The 15,714-nt window shown below is 24.7% G+C and overlaps 1 protein-coding gene across 3 annotated transcripts; it reads left to right on the top strand.

Moving 5' to 3' along the window:
• The first annotated feature begins 2,425 nt into the window (after positions 1 to 2,425).
• Positions 2,426 to 15,553, top strand: LOC112703565 (probable leucine-rich repeat receptor-like serine/threonine-protein kinase At3g14840). 3 transcript variants are annotated; one of them, XR_011864194.1, is made up of 24 exons: positions 2,426 to 2,750; positions 3,082 to 3,268; positions 4,669 to 4,740; positions 4,885 to 4,953; positions 5,041 to 5,112; positions 5,241 to 5,312; positions 6,387 to 6,458; positions 6,563 to 6,634; positions 6,726 to 6,797; positions 6,903 to 6,974; positions 7,075 to 7,146; positions 7,675 to 7,746; positions 8,144 to 8,206; positions 8,425 to 8,484; positions 8,599 to 8,637; positions 8,765 to 8,811; positions 10,541 to 10,923; positions 11,704 to 11,899; positions 12,516 to 12,647; positions 12,924 to 13,042; positions 13,130 to 13,340; positions 13,674 to 14,247; positions 14,408 to 14,558; positions 14,918 to 15,553. XR_011864194.1 is itself a non-coding variant. In XM_072199727.1 (24 exons), exons 1-24 carry the CDS (start codon positions 2,648 to 2,650, stop codon positions 15,284 to 15,286), a joined length of 2,976 nt encoding a protein of 991 aa, XP_072055828.1. In that variant the 5' UTR covers positions 2,426 to 2,647; the 3' UTR covers positions 15,287 to 15,553. The 3 variants fall into 3 exon arrangements, 2 of the variants coding, with proteins under 2 accessions (XP_072055828.1, XP_025610861.1); XM_072199727.1 differs by having other exon boundaries at positions 10,580 to 10,923; positions 13,674 to 13,911; XM_025755076.3 differs by having other exon boundaries at positions 13,674 to 13,911.
• The last annotated feature ends 161 nt before the right edge of the window (positions 15,554 to 15,714 follow it).

Below are 15,714 nucleotides of genomic sequence, written 5' to 3'. Positions count from 1 at the left end.
ATAAATTTTAGATGCATAATTTTTATTTTTATTTTAGATATATATGTATGTGTTTTTTCTGAGCTAGTTGTTATTAATTTATTTACCCTTCACAGGATCAATTATTTTGGCGATAGTAGTGTGCGTTGTACATTCAACGTGGATTTTTGGCATATAAAGTAACTAACAAGTTTCTTTAATTTAAAGTGGTTATTAAAATATTAAATGTTAAAAACAAATTTATATGAAAAAGAAAACACTATTAATTTATTCTGAAATTTATTATATATAGTATATACAATTTTAAAAACTTATTAATATAAATAATTTTAATAATATTGTAACAATCCTAGGAGACTTATTATAAGAAAAAGTGGCTAAAAACCATTTGACATATTGTACAATAATGTTTTATTATCTAAAGATCAATAATGCATTTAAGGAAGGAATTTTCATTGTGTTTTTACAATGTGTGTCTCTCATAATACGTTTTTACTAATAGAGAGAAAGAAGATAGTTTGTTAAAAATTAAAACTATTCAGTAGTAAAATTTGGCAGAAAAAATCAAGAACATCCGTGGCTGGAATTAAATGATGAGCATCAATTTGATATGTGAAATGGTTCCACATTCCAGTGAACGAACTTACCTTACCTTGTTAGTTCGTGTTTTCTTGTTCTTTGTATTTTTTCCATTTCTTTCATCTTTAGTCACAAAAAACAGTGTGTCCCTCATTCTGTGTCGGTGTCTCTTAATATCAACTTGCTCTATTTTCTTTCCTATGGTCCCCACCACTATTAAATGCAGAAGATGAGACGTCTTAATGGATACTGTGTATTATAGTATTCTTTGCTAAAACTTTGGGTAAATCAAATTCCACTACACGTCCAAAGAAAGTACATTATAATATTGTGTCATGCATAGGATATAAATCATGCGTTTGTTTATATATATATATATATATATATATATATATATATATATATATATATATATATATATATATATATATATCTTTTATAGTATTTTGCGAAATTATAGGACCAACACAATAATTAAACGAATATTATTAGGGAAGAAAGAAATCTACTTTGAAACTCTTAATATGTTTATTAAAATTTGAGGGGTTTTTATTTTGTTGGAAATTATCTAGCTATTACATTTTATTTGACATTTGAAAATTGATAAAACTTTTGACATTATACTACTGTAATAACAGAATTAAATTGTGCAAAACCTTATATATTATATACATATCTTTTATCTTCATCTTCGTTATTAGTATGTGTCTAAATCTTATAGATCCATCATGAGTGAAAGACAAACCAATTAAAGAGTAAATACCCAAAAAATTTTTAAGAAATTTTAAATTAGACATTTAAATTTTTAATAAATTTTTATCTTTTAAAAATTATTTTTGTCAAACAAATTGATCTCTTGGTCACTTTTAATAATATAATTTTTAATATGTATGTTAGATAAATAATTAAATTCCAAAAATTTTATTATAAGATAATTAAATTCCAAAATATATAACTATAAAATAAATTAGTTTCTCCTCAAAATAATGAAGAAAATAAAAATTTGTTGAAAATAAAAATGTTTTATCTAAAATTTTTTAATGACCAATTTAGTTATTTAAATTGAATAAACTTTAAAATGTTAGCATACAAATGAAAGATTTTATTATCATACTTTAAAAAAATATATTACATAAATAACAGAATTGTACATAAAAATAGTAAAAGTATCTTATAATAATCTTTTTTGTTTAGATTCCAAAGGACATAAAAGTCAATATAAACTTAATTAGATATAAAATTTTTAACTATTTATTATTTGATATAACTCAACATATTATTGATGAAAATTTAACCTTCAATGTTATTACTTATTAGTGTTAAACTTGTTATATAATAATATGTACATTTAATTTGTTTCATATATAATAATTGGTTTTTTAAACAAAGAGACAACAAACACACACGTATATAAATGTTACATGTGTTATTTAATTTATTTTTAATTTATATTTTAATATATATTTTTATATAGTGATTAATTTTGTGTGTGCATCTAATATGATTGATAATATTAAAAGAGAAAGAAAGAAAAACTAGAGTACATCACGTTCCAACGGTTTAAAGGTGGCATAGATTTATATATGATGCAAAGTAAATCCGTAAAGAAAAAGTATAGGGTACTAACATATTATCCGCCAACTTTTGTCAACTTTTATTTATATTTGTGTTTTATGGAAGTGTGTTCGTAGATGTGTCTAATAATTAATATATTTTAAATACATATATAAAGAGACACATCCAGAAAATATATCTATAAAGATATTTATATTAAACACAGTTATAAAAAAGACATTTTTATTAGACACATCTACGAACACACTTCTATGAAACACAATTATAGGTAACTTAGCGGAACCGAATCCATAAACATGTTTCAATAGATGACGATATATCTTGTTGACTTGTTTAAAGTCTTCAAAAATAATTCAGTACTTGAAGGCTTCATTTCCTTCATCTCCCTCTATCAACTTCATTGGTCACCTATTTCAACATATAATTAATCAACGAAGTCCATAGATATATCAACTCTTTTTCCGATCCGATAATAGCTGAACTGCTTTAATTATTTCAATTTCATCGGAAAAGCATGAACATGATCTCCCCCTTTTCTCTCTTCTTCCTTTTACTTGTTGCTGCCTTTTGCTTTTCCTCTCAAGCTTTTGGAGCTACCCAACTGCCAGAAAATGAAGGTATGTATATATCAGTATGTAATTTATGTTTCTTAATTTTTATAAATTTGTTTATGTAGTCAATAAAAATATATGTTGTTATGCCAAGAGTAAATACTGTTAGACAAATTAAATAATCTAAATGATATATGAGATCAACCGTAGACATGGGTTCTCCAAAAAAAAGAAAAAATTATATTGTTATTAATTCTCATAAATTCATCATGATTGGATAAATTAAAATACAGAGACTATATATTGAATCCTGTCCAATAATAGTGAATATAATATAGTGTATGCCCCAATTATTATACTCCTTACATGTTTATTTGTTGGATTATATATGTAACAGTGGAAGCTCTGCAAAGCATAGCAAAGACACTTGGGATCAAGAATTGGAATCCTAGCGCTGATGAATGCAATAAGCTGGTGGGACAAAATAATTGGACTTCATGTTCGGAATTCAAAGATGATGAATATCAGAATGTTGTCATCTGCAATAATTGCTCCAGTGACGCCGTTTGTCATGTCACTAATCTGTACGTGATTTATTTGTTTAATTTATTTTTATTCTCTTGATAAGGAGTTTTAAACTACGAAAAGTATATATATATATATATAGGAAGATATCTATTTTTAATCTTTTTCCAACTTTTCTTTTTTATCCTATCACTTTTTTTTTTCCTTTTTTTTACAGCATCCTCCTAGTTTATTATTATTATTATTGTGACTTTTTTAATATATTATTATCATTTGTTAAAAATTTTTACATTTTTCTTTTTGGAGGTTATCACATTGTTTTTTGGGCGTTATTATATTTTTATGGTATCAAGTTTCTTACCTTATCATATTTTTATGATAGGGGAAAATTGTGGTTGTACAAGATGAATCAATTGTACACATGTATAGCATTGTTCTAAGTAGAAAATGATAGAATATGCGTCTATATGAATGATCAGTATGGTATATTATATCTTTAGATAATTGTTTTAGAATTTAATTTTAATATACTATCTGTATAAATTAAGATAATTTTATGTATATATTTAATTATGTTATAAAAAAATAAATTTTTTATTTTTATATGGATTTTATATTAATAATTAATTTAAAAATTAATTTTTAATTTACATTTAATATAATTTTTTTATGTATTATACATACTTATATTTGATGTGTTTGACTTTTTTGTTATTTTAAAATATCTTATCTCCTTTTAATATGTTTACACGTATAAACAATTTTATTTCTTTATTACATCTGAAAAAATATATATTTTAAATTAAATTTCAAATATTATTTCCAAATACAAGTCATCATTTTTATTTGATAATAACATATTTGTTATAAAAGTTGCATATAATAAAATCTATCTTTATTAAATTATATAAAATATTTTTTATACTGAATTCTCCTTTAAAAAAAGGGCCTGGACAAAAAATATGAATTCATTTATATTGGATCATGAATTTTAAGCTTTTTTTTTTTGCTTTTTTCTAGTTAAAATCTGTATCACATGAAAGCATAATACATACACGTTAAACAATATGAACAATGAGTTCTAGAATTGACCCAATAAAATAAAAAAATAATTTATTTTTAAATTACCTCTTAAACTTCAATATTAAGATAATCATTGCACACCTAGTAAATTAAATATTTAGCCATTGTTAACTATACATGAGTAAATCGAATCAAAAGAAATAATCTTCTAATTAAAATAATTAACATAATTATCTGCATACCTATTAAATTGAGTATCCAACATATCCATTATTTACATTGTTTAGTATTTTCATTGTCTATATAAAATTTAAAATAGTAGTTTTATTTTTCCTTTTAAATTTTCATTATTATTCTTGTTTTATTTTTCCTTTTAAATTTTGATTATTATTCTTAAAACATTTGTTCATTGATGGGTTAAATGAATGATAAACAGATGTATGAAACGACAAAACCTCTCGGGTACACTTCCGCCAGAACTAGTGAGGTTGCCTTACCTTCAAGAAATGTATGTAATTCTACAACTTCCCCATTATTAATTAACCTCATTTTTCATCAATTCATTGTTTCATTAATTTGTTCAACGACATATATTAATTATAATATTATTATTTATTATTTATGACTAGTTGCGCCTTTTATCTTTGTGCAGTGATCTTACTTTCAACTACCTGAATGGCACAATTCCTAGTGAATGGGGATCCATGAATCTTCTCAACATGTATCGTCTAGCTCTTTTACAGTTCTATTATTAACAATACAATAAAATTAATAAAATTATTATATCTCTAACAAATATATATAACAGCTCTCTTGGAGGAAATCGGTTAACAGGCCCAATACCAAAAGAGATAACAAACATATCCACTCTCCAAAGTTTGTGAGTTTCTTTTTATCCACCTTATAGTAGCTACCAAAGTAAAAGCTTATTTCATTTAGCATATCTGAAATTCATGTATTCAATGGAACATAGCTTAGTTAATTAATTAATTTGCACTGGATATATAGTGTTGTGGAGTCCAATCAAATGTATGGAGATCTTCCCCTTGAGCTTGGGAATCTGACACAGATTCAAAGACTGTAAGCACCTTAATTACTTTACCTAATTAAGTTTTATACCAAATAGCTTAAAAAATTTTCTTTACAGATAGAACTAGTTTTAATAAACTAGGAGACTTTCATTGATTTACATATGTTAACTCAGAAAATTTTCAATCATACTAACAAAATCAAAAAAAAAAGGTACATGTTAGAGATATAACCATTAATGTTACCTTCTCCTATCAGCTTAAACTTTTGGGATGAGTGGTGACAGTACAAATAAATAGTCAAATACATGTGAGAATTTGGAACATGTGTTTAGTTCTTTCATTTTAATTCCTTGCACTTTCTATTTCTTCAATTTACAGTTTCTCCTTTCAGTTATGCATTTTATCATTCTATTCTTCTTTTTATCAAGTTTGTCGATTCATTTTTTCCACTTTAACTAAATAATATCATTTTCCATATGCTTCATTACAATGTAACTTAGATTAAGCATGACATTACTGTAACTATTCTGAATTACTCGCTGAAAGAAATTCTCTATCTACTCTCTAAATTGAGATTACTAATATAAATTTGGTCAACTATTTTAATTGTTGTTTGAGCCAAACAAGATTCAAGCAAAACATTATATATATATATATATATATATATATATATATATATATATATATATATATTTGAGAAAAAATTATTTCTTTATGAGAATTAACAAAGAAAATAACGAATTATATATCAATTATCTATCCTAACTAATGACAAAATACAAATAAATCAATAAGTAAAATTGTATAAAAGGTGAAAGAGTTTCACTCAACAATCCGGATGCTATTAAGAATATAACCTTCACAAAAAAAGGTAAAATAAAAGATATATATATATGAGTAAAAAACAAATGCTTCAATATTTAAGTGTTTTTCGACAAAAAAGTAATTCTTTTTCTTTTAAGAAAAAAAGGAATTAAGTAATTATAATTACCTATAGTCTTATGATTAATTGATTTTCTTGATTGATGATCCTTTCTTTGTAGTTTGGATTATATATATGTTTGTTTGGATTCGTAATTTATATATATTTTAATTTGTGGCATTATTGTATACATATATATAGGTTACTTTCCTCCAACAATTTTACAGGAGAGCTACCTGCAACACTTGCCAAGCTCACTAACTTGCAGGATATGTAAGCTTCGATTTTTTTTTCTTTATTAAACTAATTAATAAATAATCACAAATGGAAAAGTGGAAGAACATTATTGATTCTCTTTTTTTCTTTAAATTATGCAGTCGACTTGGGGATAATCAATTCTCTGGAAAGATTCCTGATTTTATCGAAAGTTGGACAAATCTCACAACATTGTGTGTGAACCTTTTAAATATTTTATTTTTTCAATAACGTTTCTATTATTCTTCAATTACAAATAATAGTTTGTTCTATTCTTTTTTATAGAAATATTATAGGGAGTGGACTAAGTGGGCCAATTCCTTCTGGTATTTCAAAATTGAGAAACTTAACTGACTTGTAAGCATGATATATTTTATGTATATATGAATAAGATATGGTTTCATTTTGAGAACTTTAAGTGTTTAATTAATTATCTTTGGTTCTGATTATTTTTATATGCAGGAGAATAAGTGATTTGAATGGATCTGAAATTTCAAGTTTTCCCGAACTTAATACTAGGTCGATGAAATATCTGTGAGTTGATACATTTGAATCTTTCAAAAGTGGAAAGTAAAAATAATAATAAAAAAAAGTTATTCACAATATTATGATTTTGTTTGTGATGATTTCACAGAATTTTAAGGAGTTGCAACATTCATGGAATACTAGAAGATTATCTCTCAACAATGACAATATCACAAATCTTGTAATTGAATCAGTAGCTTTAAATTCTGTTTGAGGAATTCTTTAGATATAACATTACGTAAAAAATGTTTAGAATATATATATATATATATATATATATATATATATATATATATATATATATATATATATAAATATATATATATATATATATATATTATAAAAAAAAATAAGATTTAGCAGCGGTTTTTTAAGAATTCTGTTTTTTTAAGGGTTTTAAGCCGCTGCTAAACAGATTTGCAATGCTTATTGAACCGTCGTTTTTTAAAGTATTGGTAATAGAATTTAAATCTTCTAAAGTGAGAAAATTAGCAAAGTTATAAAATAAAAGATTAATAACCATTAATTTTGTAACTTTCATAAAATGTGTACCTACTATTTTAATTTAAGAGTAATTAACTCCTCGTTTTATCAATTTTTTTACTTTAAAAATCTTTATTCTCGGCAATAATATGTGACACATCACACATTACTAATTTATTATTGACCTTTTAACATATTCTTAATTATTTATTTTGCACTTTTTCAGAGATCTCAGCTTTAACAAATTGACTGGACCAATTCCATCTTCCTATCAGGAGTTGACAAAAGTGAATTACATGTAATAATTAAATTATCATGCTTGATATTTGGAGATAGTATAATTGTTATTTTGGAGCATACTTTAATTTTATTATGATAGATCTATTGGCTTAACATCTAAAAAAAATAAAAATAAAAAATATATACATTCAGAAAATTATGCATGTACTTCAACTCTTCAAGTATGGCTCCATGTGACATAATTAATACTATTTAGAAAGGACAAATTAATTTGGAATTTGGATGAGAGTATAGTATTACTAATAATTTTATGTCTATTTGTAATAATTAATAATTTATATTTATATATATACAAAGGTTAAAGATAGATGTATCGATTAACTTCAATTGAAAATTGTATAATGTAGATTTTTTTATATTGATCATTTTCTCCTTGATTTCTTGTAATAATGTAGATTTTTAACTGGAAACCTTCTCAATGGATCAGTGCCATCATGGACGAGTGATGCTACCAGTTTGTAATAATTTCTTTATCAAATACTGCTTTTTAATTGGTTGTTTTAATTAAACACAATGCATATATAGTATTTATCATTAATTTTTTTATTGTTTTATATATTATTATTTAAATTTACTTTTTAAATGGTTTCTCTATAATGTGTGTTTGATGAGCAGCTCCCATTATTTTCTTGCCTCTCCCATTTATTCTGAATGAAATTCTATGCTTTATATATAGAGATCTTTCATATAATAACTTCAACCAAGATTATCAGCAACAATGTCAATCTGGAAATGTGTAAGTAGCACCCTTGTACTTGTTATTGGTATTTATTATTGAATTTTAAGATTTAATTTATGCACTAATTTAGTGAAAAGCTTTGTTTTCTTACTATGTATGTGTCATATATAGGAACTTATTTGCTGCTACCTCTCCGACAATTAACAATTCGTAAGTTTTGCATTTGAAAAAATAATTGTCATTTTTGTATTGCATTGGCATAGAAAAGATTTCATCATAATGAGATTAGTTATACTAACTTATGTTGTCAATTTTGTTGCTTCCATTATTTTATCAGAGGAATTGTTTCATGTTTGAGAAGCTCTGTCTCTGGTTGTTCTAAAGGTGAGTTTTTAGGTTATGTTTTCTAAGAGAGTTAGGCTCTTTGGTATCTCAATAAATAGATAAATAAAGAAATAAATCTCTTTTACAAGTACAAGAGGAGTAAAATACTAAAATGAAAGATCATCATGCATGCTTTTCTATCAAGTTTGAGTTGCTATATTGTCTGAAGTGTTTTTGTGTTTAAATATATTTTTTAATAAATAATGAAAAATGCCTCTTTAGACAAGTTTGGACACACTTAAATAGCTTCATGTATTATTATATTCAACTTTTATTACCTTCTAAAAAAATATCTCTTTTCGAGTTATCTTTTTTTAAAAGATCTTTTAAAAAAGTAAAAACAATTTTATATTTAAATATCTCATGAAAAATATTTTTTTTGTATATCAATTATATTTGGGTACAATAATATAGGAGTATTTTTTGTTTATTTATTAGATAAAAAATATTTTTTTAAGTAAAAAATATATTTTATTTAAAAAAGATATAAATTATAACCTTTAAAAAAATATATTTTTTATTTTTCTAGTATTTTTATTTTTACTATTAAAAATTTGTTAAACAAAATAAAAAATAAAAAAATTAATAAAAAAATATTTTTTAACAACTTAATAACACCTAAACAAATTTAATATATATTATTATTTATTAAAATAAAAAATTATTTATATGCTTTATGTAATTGAAAAGAGTTGATATACTTACACTGTGAAAAATTTTATATGATCCATTAATTATATTCATATTTTTAAATTATTTTTTAAGTAGTGGTTAGGTTGAAAACTAAATACTTTTACTAATGTAAAAATATATGGTTAATTATTCGTGTAAATCTTTTTATTCTCACCGTCTATAAAAATTAAATTCAATTAAAAAATATTAAAATATTTAAAAAATTAGCTTATGCTAATATCAATAAAAATATGATATTAATAAAATCTATTTAAAAGATATTTTATATTTTTTATGTTTAATTTTAATATATTAAAAATATAAAATTTTTTACATAATTATTTAATTATATTTATTTTTTTAAATAATAATTTAAAAATATAAAAATTAATTATTTTTATTGACGTAATATTATATATATATATATATATTATATAATTACTTTATATTGATAGTACGTTAAAATTAAATTTATATTTTATATTTATTTATAATTTTGATAAATTAATAGTATAAAAATATATTTTTAAACGGTCAACTAATTATATTTAGGCTTTGAATGATTTTTTAATTTTTTATTAGGTAGACAATGATTTTTGTAAATAATGTAAATAATAAACTTTAAAATTAACTTAATAAAGTAAAAAATACTCTATCTCTAAATTAATTCCTAGATTTTAACATTAAAATAATCACATGTACACCTAATGAATTGAACATCCAACTATTGTTAACTGTGTATAAGTAAATCGAATAAAAAAAATAACTATCTAATTGAGACAATAAATTGTGATCTCTTATCATTAATTTTAAAAAATAAAAAATCACACTTTACACTCTTATTTTTTTTAACAATTAAAAAGATCCATTTTTTATTATTTAATATTCTCGTTCTCTATCAATACTTTTCCTTTTTTTAATTAGTGAGTTTGGAATTGAGTTTATTTTAGTGCGTGAGACAATATATAGTTAGTTGTCTCGTGTTAAGTGTGTCTCGTACTGGAGTCCGTATTAATTGTAAAGCATGAAAAGCAAGATCTCCCCTTTGTTGTGTCAGTTAACTCTATCCATATAAATTGTGGAGGAACATCATCAGTAAAAGTGAAGGGAATCACATATGATGAAGATGGACGTGATGGGACAGCATTGTTCGACAGAGGTCAAAATAGAAATTGGGCAGTTAGCACCACCGGTGACTACACGGATGTAGAAAAAGAGTATTCTACTTTCTCATTAAATGACACTTCTGCCCTCTCTTCCAATGATGCTTATAGCCAACTATACAAAGATGCACGTGTTTCTCCTATTTCTCTAACTTACTATGGATTTTGTCTTCATAATGGAAACTACAAAGTCAAGCTCCATTTTGCTGAGATTATGTTTACCAATGATCAAACCTATAAAAGTCTTGGAAGGCGTCTATTTCACATCTACATTCAGGTATATTAATATATATTACTATTGCTATTTTTTTCGATTGAGTATCTGTATGTACATGATTTTGGTTTATGTTTTTATTTTTAATGTTTTTGTTCTTTTATTTTGTAAAAAAAAAAAATACAAAAAAATACTATTTTTTATTTTTATTTTTTGTTTTATCTTTTTTTTTTACAAAATTTTGAAAATAGAAAATATTAAAAATTAAAACAAAATAAAAATACAAATAAAAATATAAACAAAACTAACTTAATTTGAAGAATTTAATTGGTCCTAAAATTTTATATATGTTCACTTTGATCATGTTATTATTGAGTGTATAGCTTTGTTCAATTTTGGGAATAAAACAAGATAAAATACAGACTAAAATATAATAAATAGAAATAAAAAAATTAATATTTTTATATTTGTTTCATAAAAAAAACTAAAATATGAAAAAAATTATAAAAGTGTGATTTATTCTTATTTTCTTTCACATAAAAAACTAAAGAAAAAAATATAATGATAATAGATATAATAATAAAAAATTGATAGCTCTAATAAAAAAATAAAAAATAAAGTAGTGTTTATCGGTATTTTTAGGTTTTTTTATTAAAAAATATAAAATATAATAATTTAATATTTTAAAATATAATATTTATGTCTATATCTTACGTATCAAATATAATTTTGTGTGTCCCGTAAATAAATGTAGTGTAAGTTCCATCATTGCCGATCCTTTTCATGATTTAAAAACACATTGTGGGTATCAATAATAATGTTTGATTATTGAAATGTTGCAAGGGAATGTTAGTGGAGAAGGATTTCAATATTGCAAAAGAAGCAGGAGGTGTTGGTAAGGCAATCATAAAAACTTACACAGCAACTGTCACTAATAATACCATTGAGATTCGATTTTATTGGGCTGGAAAAGGGACAACTACAATCCCACAGAAATCAGTGTACGGTCCTCTTATATCAGCCATATCTGTGGAGAATGGTGAGTTATTCTCTTTAGCTACCCCCTTCAATGTTATTCTATTGTTGGTTTGATTTATCGAAAAATTAATCTATTTAAAGATTATTTATCTTTTGTTTTTTTGGTCAGGCAAAGATTATTTATGTTTAGATATAATTAGTTTTATTCTATGTTATTATACGCGTACGTGCTTGTTGGACGGGGGTATGGGTACATTTTGGGTATGTATCTAAGAAAAAAAAATGTTTTAGGTAAAAATAATTTTGGCTATGTATTAGATATGGTTGGATATGTTTTCTTTTTTTTTTTGAATTAGTTTAAAATTACATCATGTTTAGCAAATTTTATTTATTATTAATTATTTTATTCTAAATCTATTTAGATTGTATAATTTATGATATTTCATTAACTATTTAGATTATTCTAAAAATCTGCTCAATCCTATCTATTCCATTATCACCCCTATTAAATTTTCATATCTTATCTATACCGGATATGGATACGATACCATATTCATGCAATTTTGATTTTACCTTTTAAGTTACTAATTTAAAAATGGAGATATATAGTATTATATTTCTAAGGTGAATAATAATTGTCTACTAACAATCAAGCAAACATATACCTCATCACTTAGAAAATGGAGGTAGCATATCAACAAGGGCTGTGATTGGAATTGTTGCTGCAGTGGTCATTATCATCATCATCTTAGTACTTAGTGTGCTTTGGTGGAAGGGCTACCTAGGAAACAGAAACTCTCCTTCAAGAGGTAATTTTTATTTTTAAATTAAACAATGCAATTTTCAGTTATGATGACCAATAAGTCATATTATGTTCTAAATTAATTATATATCTTGTTATAAAGAGTTTTACAGTGAATTTACAATATTGTGATTTTAAAAGAAAAGAGTGAAAAATCTTTAAATTCTTTCTTTCTTTTTTTTTCCTCTTCATTTGTTTATTCAAAGTGTCATTTTGAATATATAATTTTCATTATAATTTTTAAATAATTGTCTCTAATTTTTTTTATTTCATTAATTCTCAGAGCTTATGAGTTTAGATATACAAACAAGTTTATTTTCCTTAAGACAAATCAAAGCAGCAACAAATAATTTTGATATCACCAATAAAATTGGAGAAGGAGGATTTGGTCCTGTGTACAAGGTATTTTTAAACTGTCACTATCTGAATTTTATTATGTTGAAGTGAGACACATGCATGCAAATTTTTAACAATATTTCAATTATACAGGGAAAGTTACCTAATGGTACAATAATTGCAGTGAAACAACTTTCTTCAAAATCAAAGCAAGGAAATCGTGAATTCTTAAATGAAATAGGCGTAATTTCTACTTTACAACATCCATGTCTTGTTAAACTCTACGGATGCTGTGTTGAAGGAGATCAATTATTATTGGTATACGAATACATGGAAAACAATAGTCTTGCTCGTGCATTATTTGGTAATTTTTATAGTAATTTGTGCTACACTTATATGTTACTCTTTTGGGTCCAAAAAATGTGTCTATTAAAAAATAATTTTATTAATTGATCATATAAATGCATATTCTCTTAAAATTCTTTTCACTTAACTTTGTTTTCTTTGTTAATAGAGTTTACTAATAAACATTACCTAAACAGTTTAAGTTAACAATTATTTTGGTTCAAATAAAATTTTATAAATATTATGACAATTATTTTAGGATTGAAAAAAAAAAGTTCTTTTGGGATTTTTTCTTCTTCTATGTCTTATATATTGTGATATGGGCTAATTTGTTTCATATTCACATATAAAGGTCCAAAGGAACACCAAATACAATTGAATTGGCCAACAAGACAGAACATTTGTATTGGTATTGCTAGAGGCTTAGCATACCTTCATGAAGAATCGAGATTGAAGATAGTTCATAGAGATATTAAAGCCACAAATGTCTTGCTTGATAAAGATCTTAATCCAAAGATATCGGATTTTGGTTTGGCCAAACTTGATGAAGAAGACAATACCCACATTAGTACCCGAATAGCAGGAACATAGTGAGTTAAATTCATATATTTAAAATTAGCTTGTATATTGATGGTATTTATGAAAGACATTTAGTTTAACCAACTTGTCAATGGTCATTATAAAAAACATCTAGTGATTTAAACATAAATTTTACTCTAAAGTATATGGTTTTAAACTTTTAGTACAAAAACTTTTGTATCTAGAGCAGGGTAACATATCACAAAGCATTATAAGGTTTGGCTATTATGTTGGTGTTTAACATATAGATTAAAGAGGAGTGCTAGAGGATCAGCAGAATTTGTAATGTGTAGCCATCAATTAGCCATCATCAATATTTTTAACGGTGTGAGATGACATCTAATGGTGTAAGATTACTTATTTTTCTTTTGATGATTAAGTGCTAGCCAAATTTCAATAAAAGTGCTGACTTCATAAACTTTCTCTAAATTAAAAATAGGAATAGATATAGCAGGTATCAAATGTCAATGAATTAATCTAATAAACTTTTTTATGTTTATTATGTAGTGGATATATGGCTCCCGAATATGCAATGCATGGTTATCTGACTGACAAAGCAGATGTCTATAGTTTTGGAATTGTTGCTTTGGAAATCATTACTGGGAAGACTAATACAACTATGAGGCAAAAAGAAGATGTAATTTATCTGCTTGATCTGGTAAGTATTCTCTTGAAGAGTTCGTATAGAATGAGTGTGGTTACATTTTGTTCTGGGAGGAAAAAAAGCTGAGATTATATTATTATTCTACTTCTCGAAAATAATATAAGTTGTTCTATAATTAGTTTCCTATAATTCCTTTGGAAGAACAGATCATTAATTGTTAAATTAGTGTTGTGTTTCTAACTTTTAACAAACCTTATTTTTATAAGGACAAATGTGACACACATATTGCTATTTAAACACCTTTCTCGTAAATTTCTCAAATTGGTTAATATATACACGGCTATAATTGCTTCAATATCACTCAATTTGACAAGATCGAATAGGCTGCTGACTTTGATAGTTATTTATACTAGGCACGTTTATTGAAAGAGAAAGGCAATCTGATGGAATTAGTTGATAGAAGATTGGGCTCAAACTTTGATGAAAAAGAAGCCATGGTAATGATTAAGGTGGCTTTATTATGCACTAATGTGTCTCCAGCACATAGACCAAACATGTCTTCAGTGGTAAGCATGTTAGAAGGTAAAATTATAGTTCAGGAACCAACTTTTGATGAGCAAAGTGAGGCGTTGGATGAGAAGAAATTGGAGGCAATGAGATTGTATTGTTTTGAAGACCAAAGTATCTCAATGGAGGATCCATGGACTACTGCATCTACTTCTACAAAAGATTTGTATCCATTACATTTGGACTCTTCTTACTTAGAAAAGAGAAATCATTAGAGTTGTTAAATTTTTAGTAGAAAAAATTGCAGTTAGCACCAATATCATTCAGTATGTTAAGTTGGTATCCAAAGCTTTCTTTGGTAAACTATTGAATAAGGTCGGATATTTGTGGTAGTAATAAAGTCTATGACTAAGCATTTTTTAGCCATGTTTAATTAAGGGTGATTTCTCCAGAATCTATTAGAATTGTAAGGGTTATTTACCCATGAAGAGCGGTCACAATCACAATTATTAATCAAGTGAAATTCTCAAAAGTTCATTAAATGATGTTATACTATATTGTATTTTATGTTATTTACATTATACTACCTAGTGTATATATACTCCAATATGAAAAAGATTCAATGTGCAATTCATAGATCTTTAGTATGTTTACTTACACCACATCCTTTAGGTTGAGTTTAATTTTTCACATAACTTAGAAC

Source organism: Arachis hypogaea, chromosome 7 (assembly GCF_003086295.3).
Source record: "Arachis hypogaea cultivar Tifrunner chromosome 7, arahy.Tifrunner.gnm2.J5K5, whole genome shotgun sequence".
NCBI classification, from domain to species: Eukaryota; Viridiplantae; Streptophyta; class Magnoliopsida; order Fabales; family Fabaceae; genus Arachis; species Arachis hypogaea.
Note: the sequence above shows the minus strand (reverse complement) of the source record. Positions and strands in the feature narration are given on the sequence as shown.

Excerpts from the sequence above, each read along its gene's own strand:
- LOC112703565 (XM_025755076.3), top strand. The coding sequence starts at position 2,648 with ATGAACATGATCTCCCCCTTTTCTCTCTTCTTCCTTTTACTTGTTGCT. Across the intron at positions 4,954-5,040 it reads TCCATGAATCTTCTCAACAT|CTCTCTTGGAGGAAATCGGT; the intron begins GTATCGTCTAGC and ends TATATATAACAG. Across the intron at positions 8,207-8,424 it reads ACGAGTGATGCTACCAGTTT|AGATCTTTCATATAATAACT; the intron begins GTAATAATTTCT and ends CTTTATATATAG.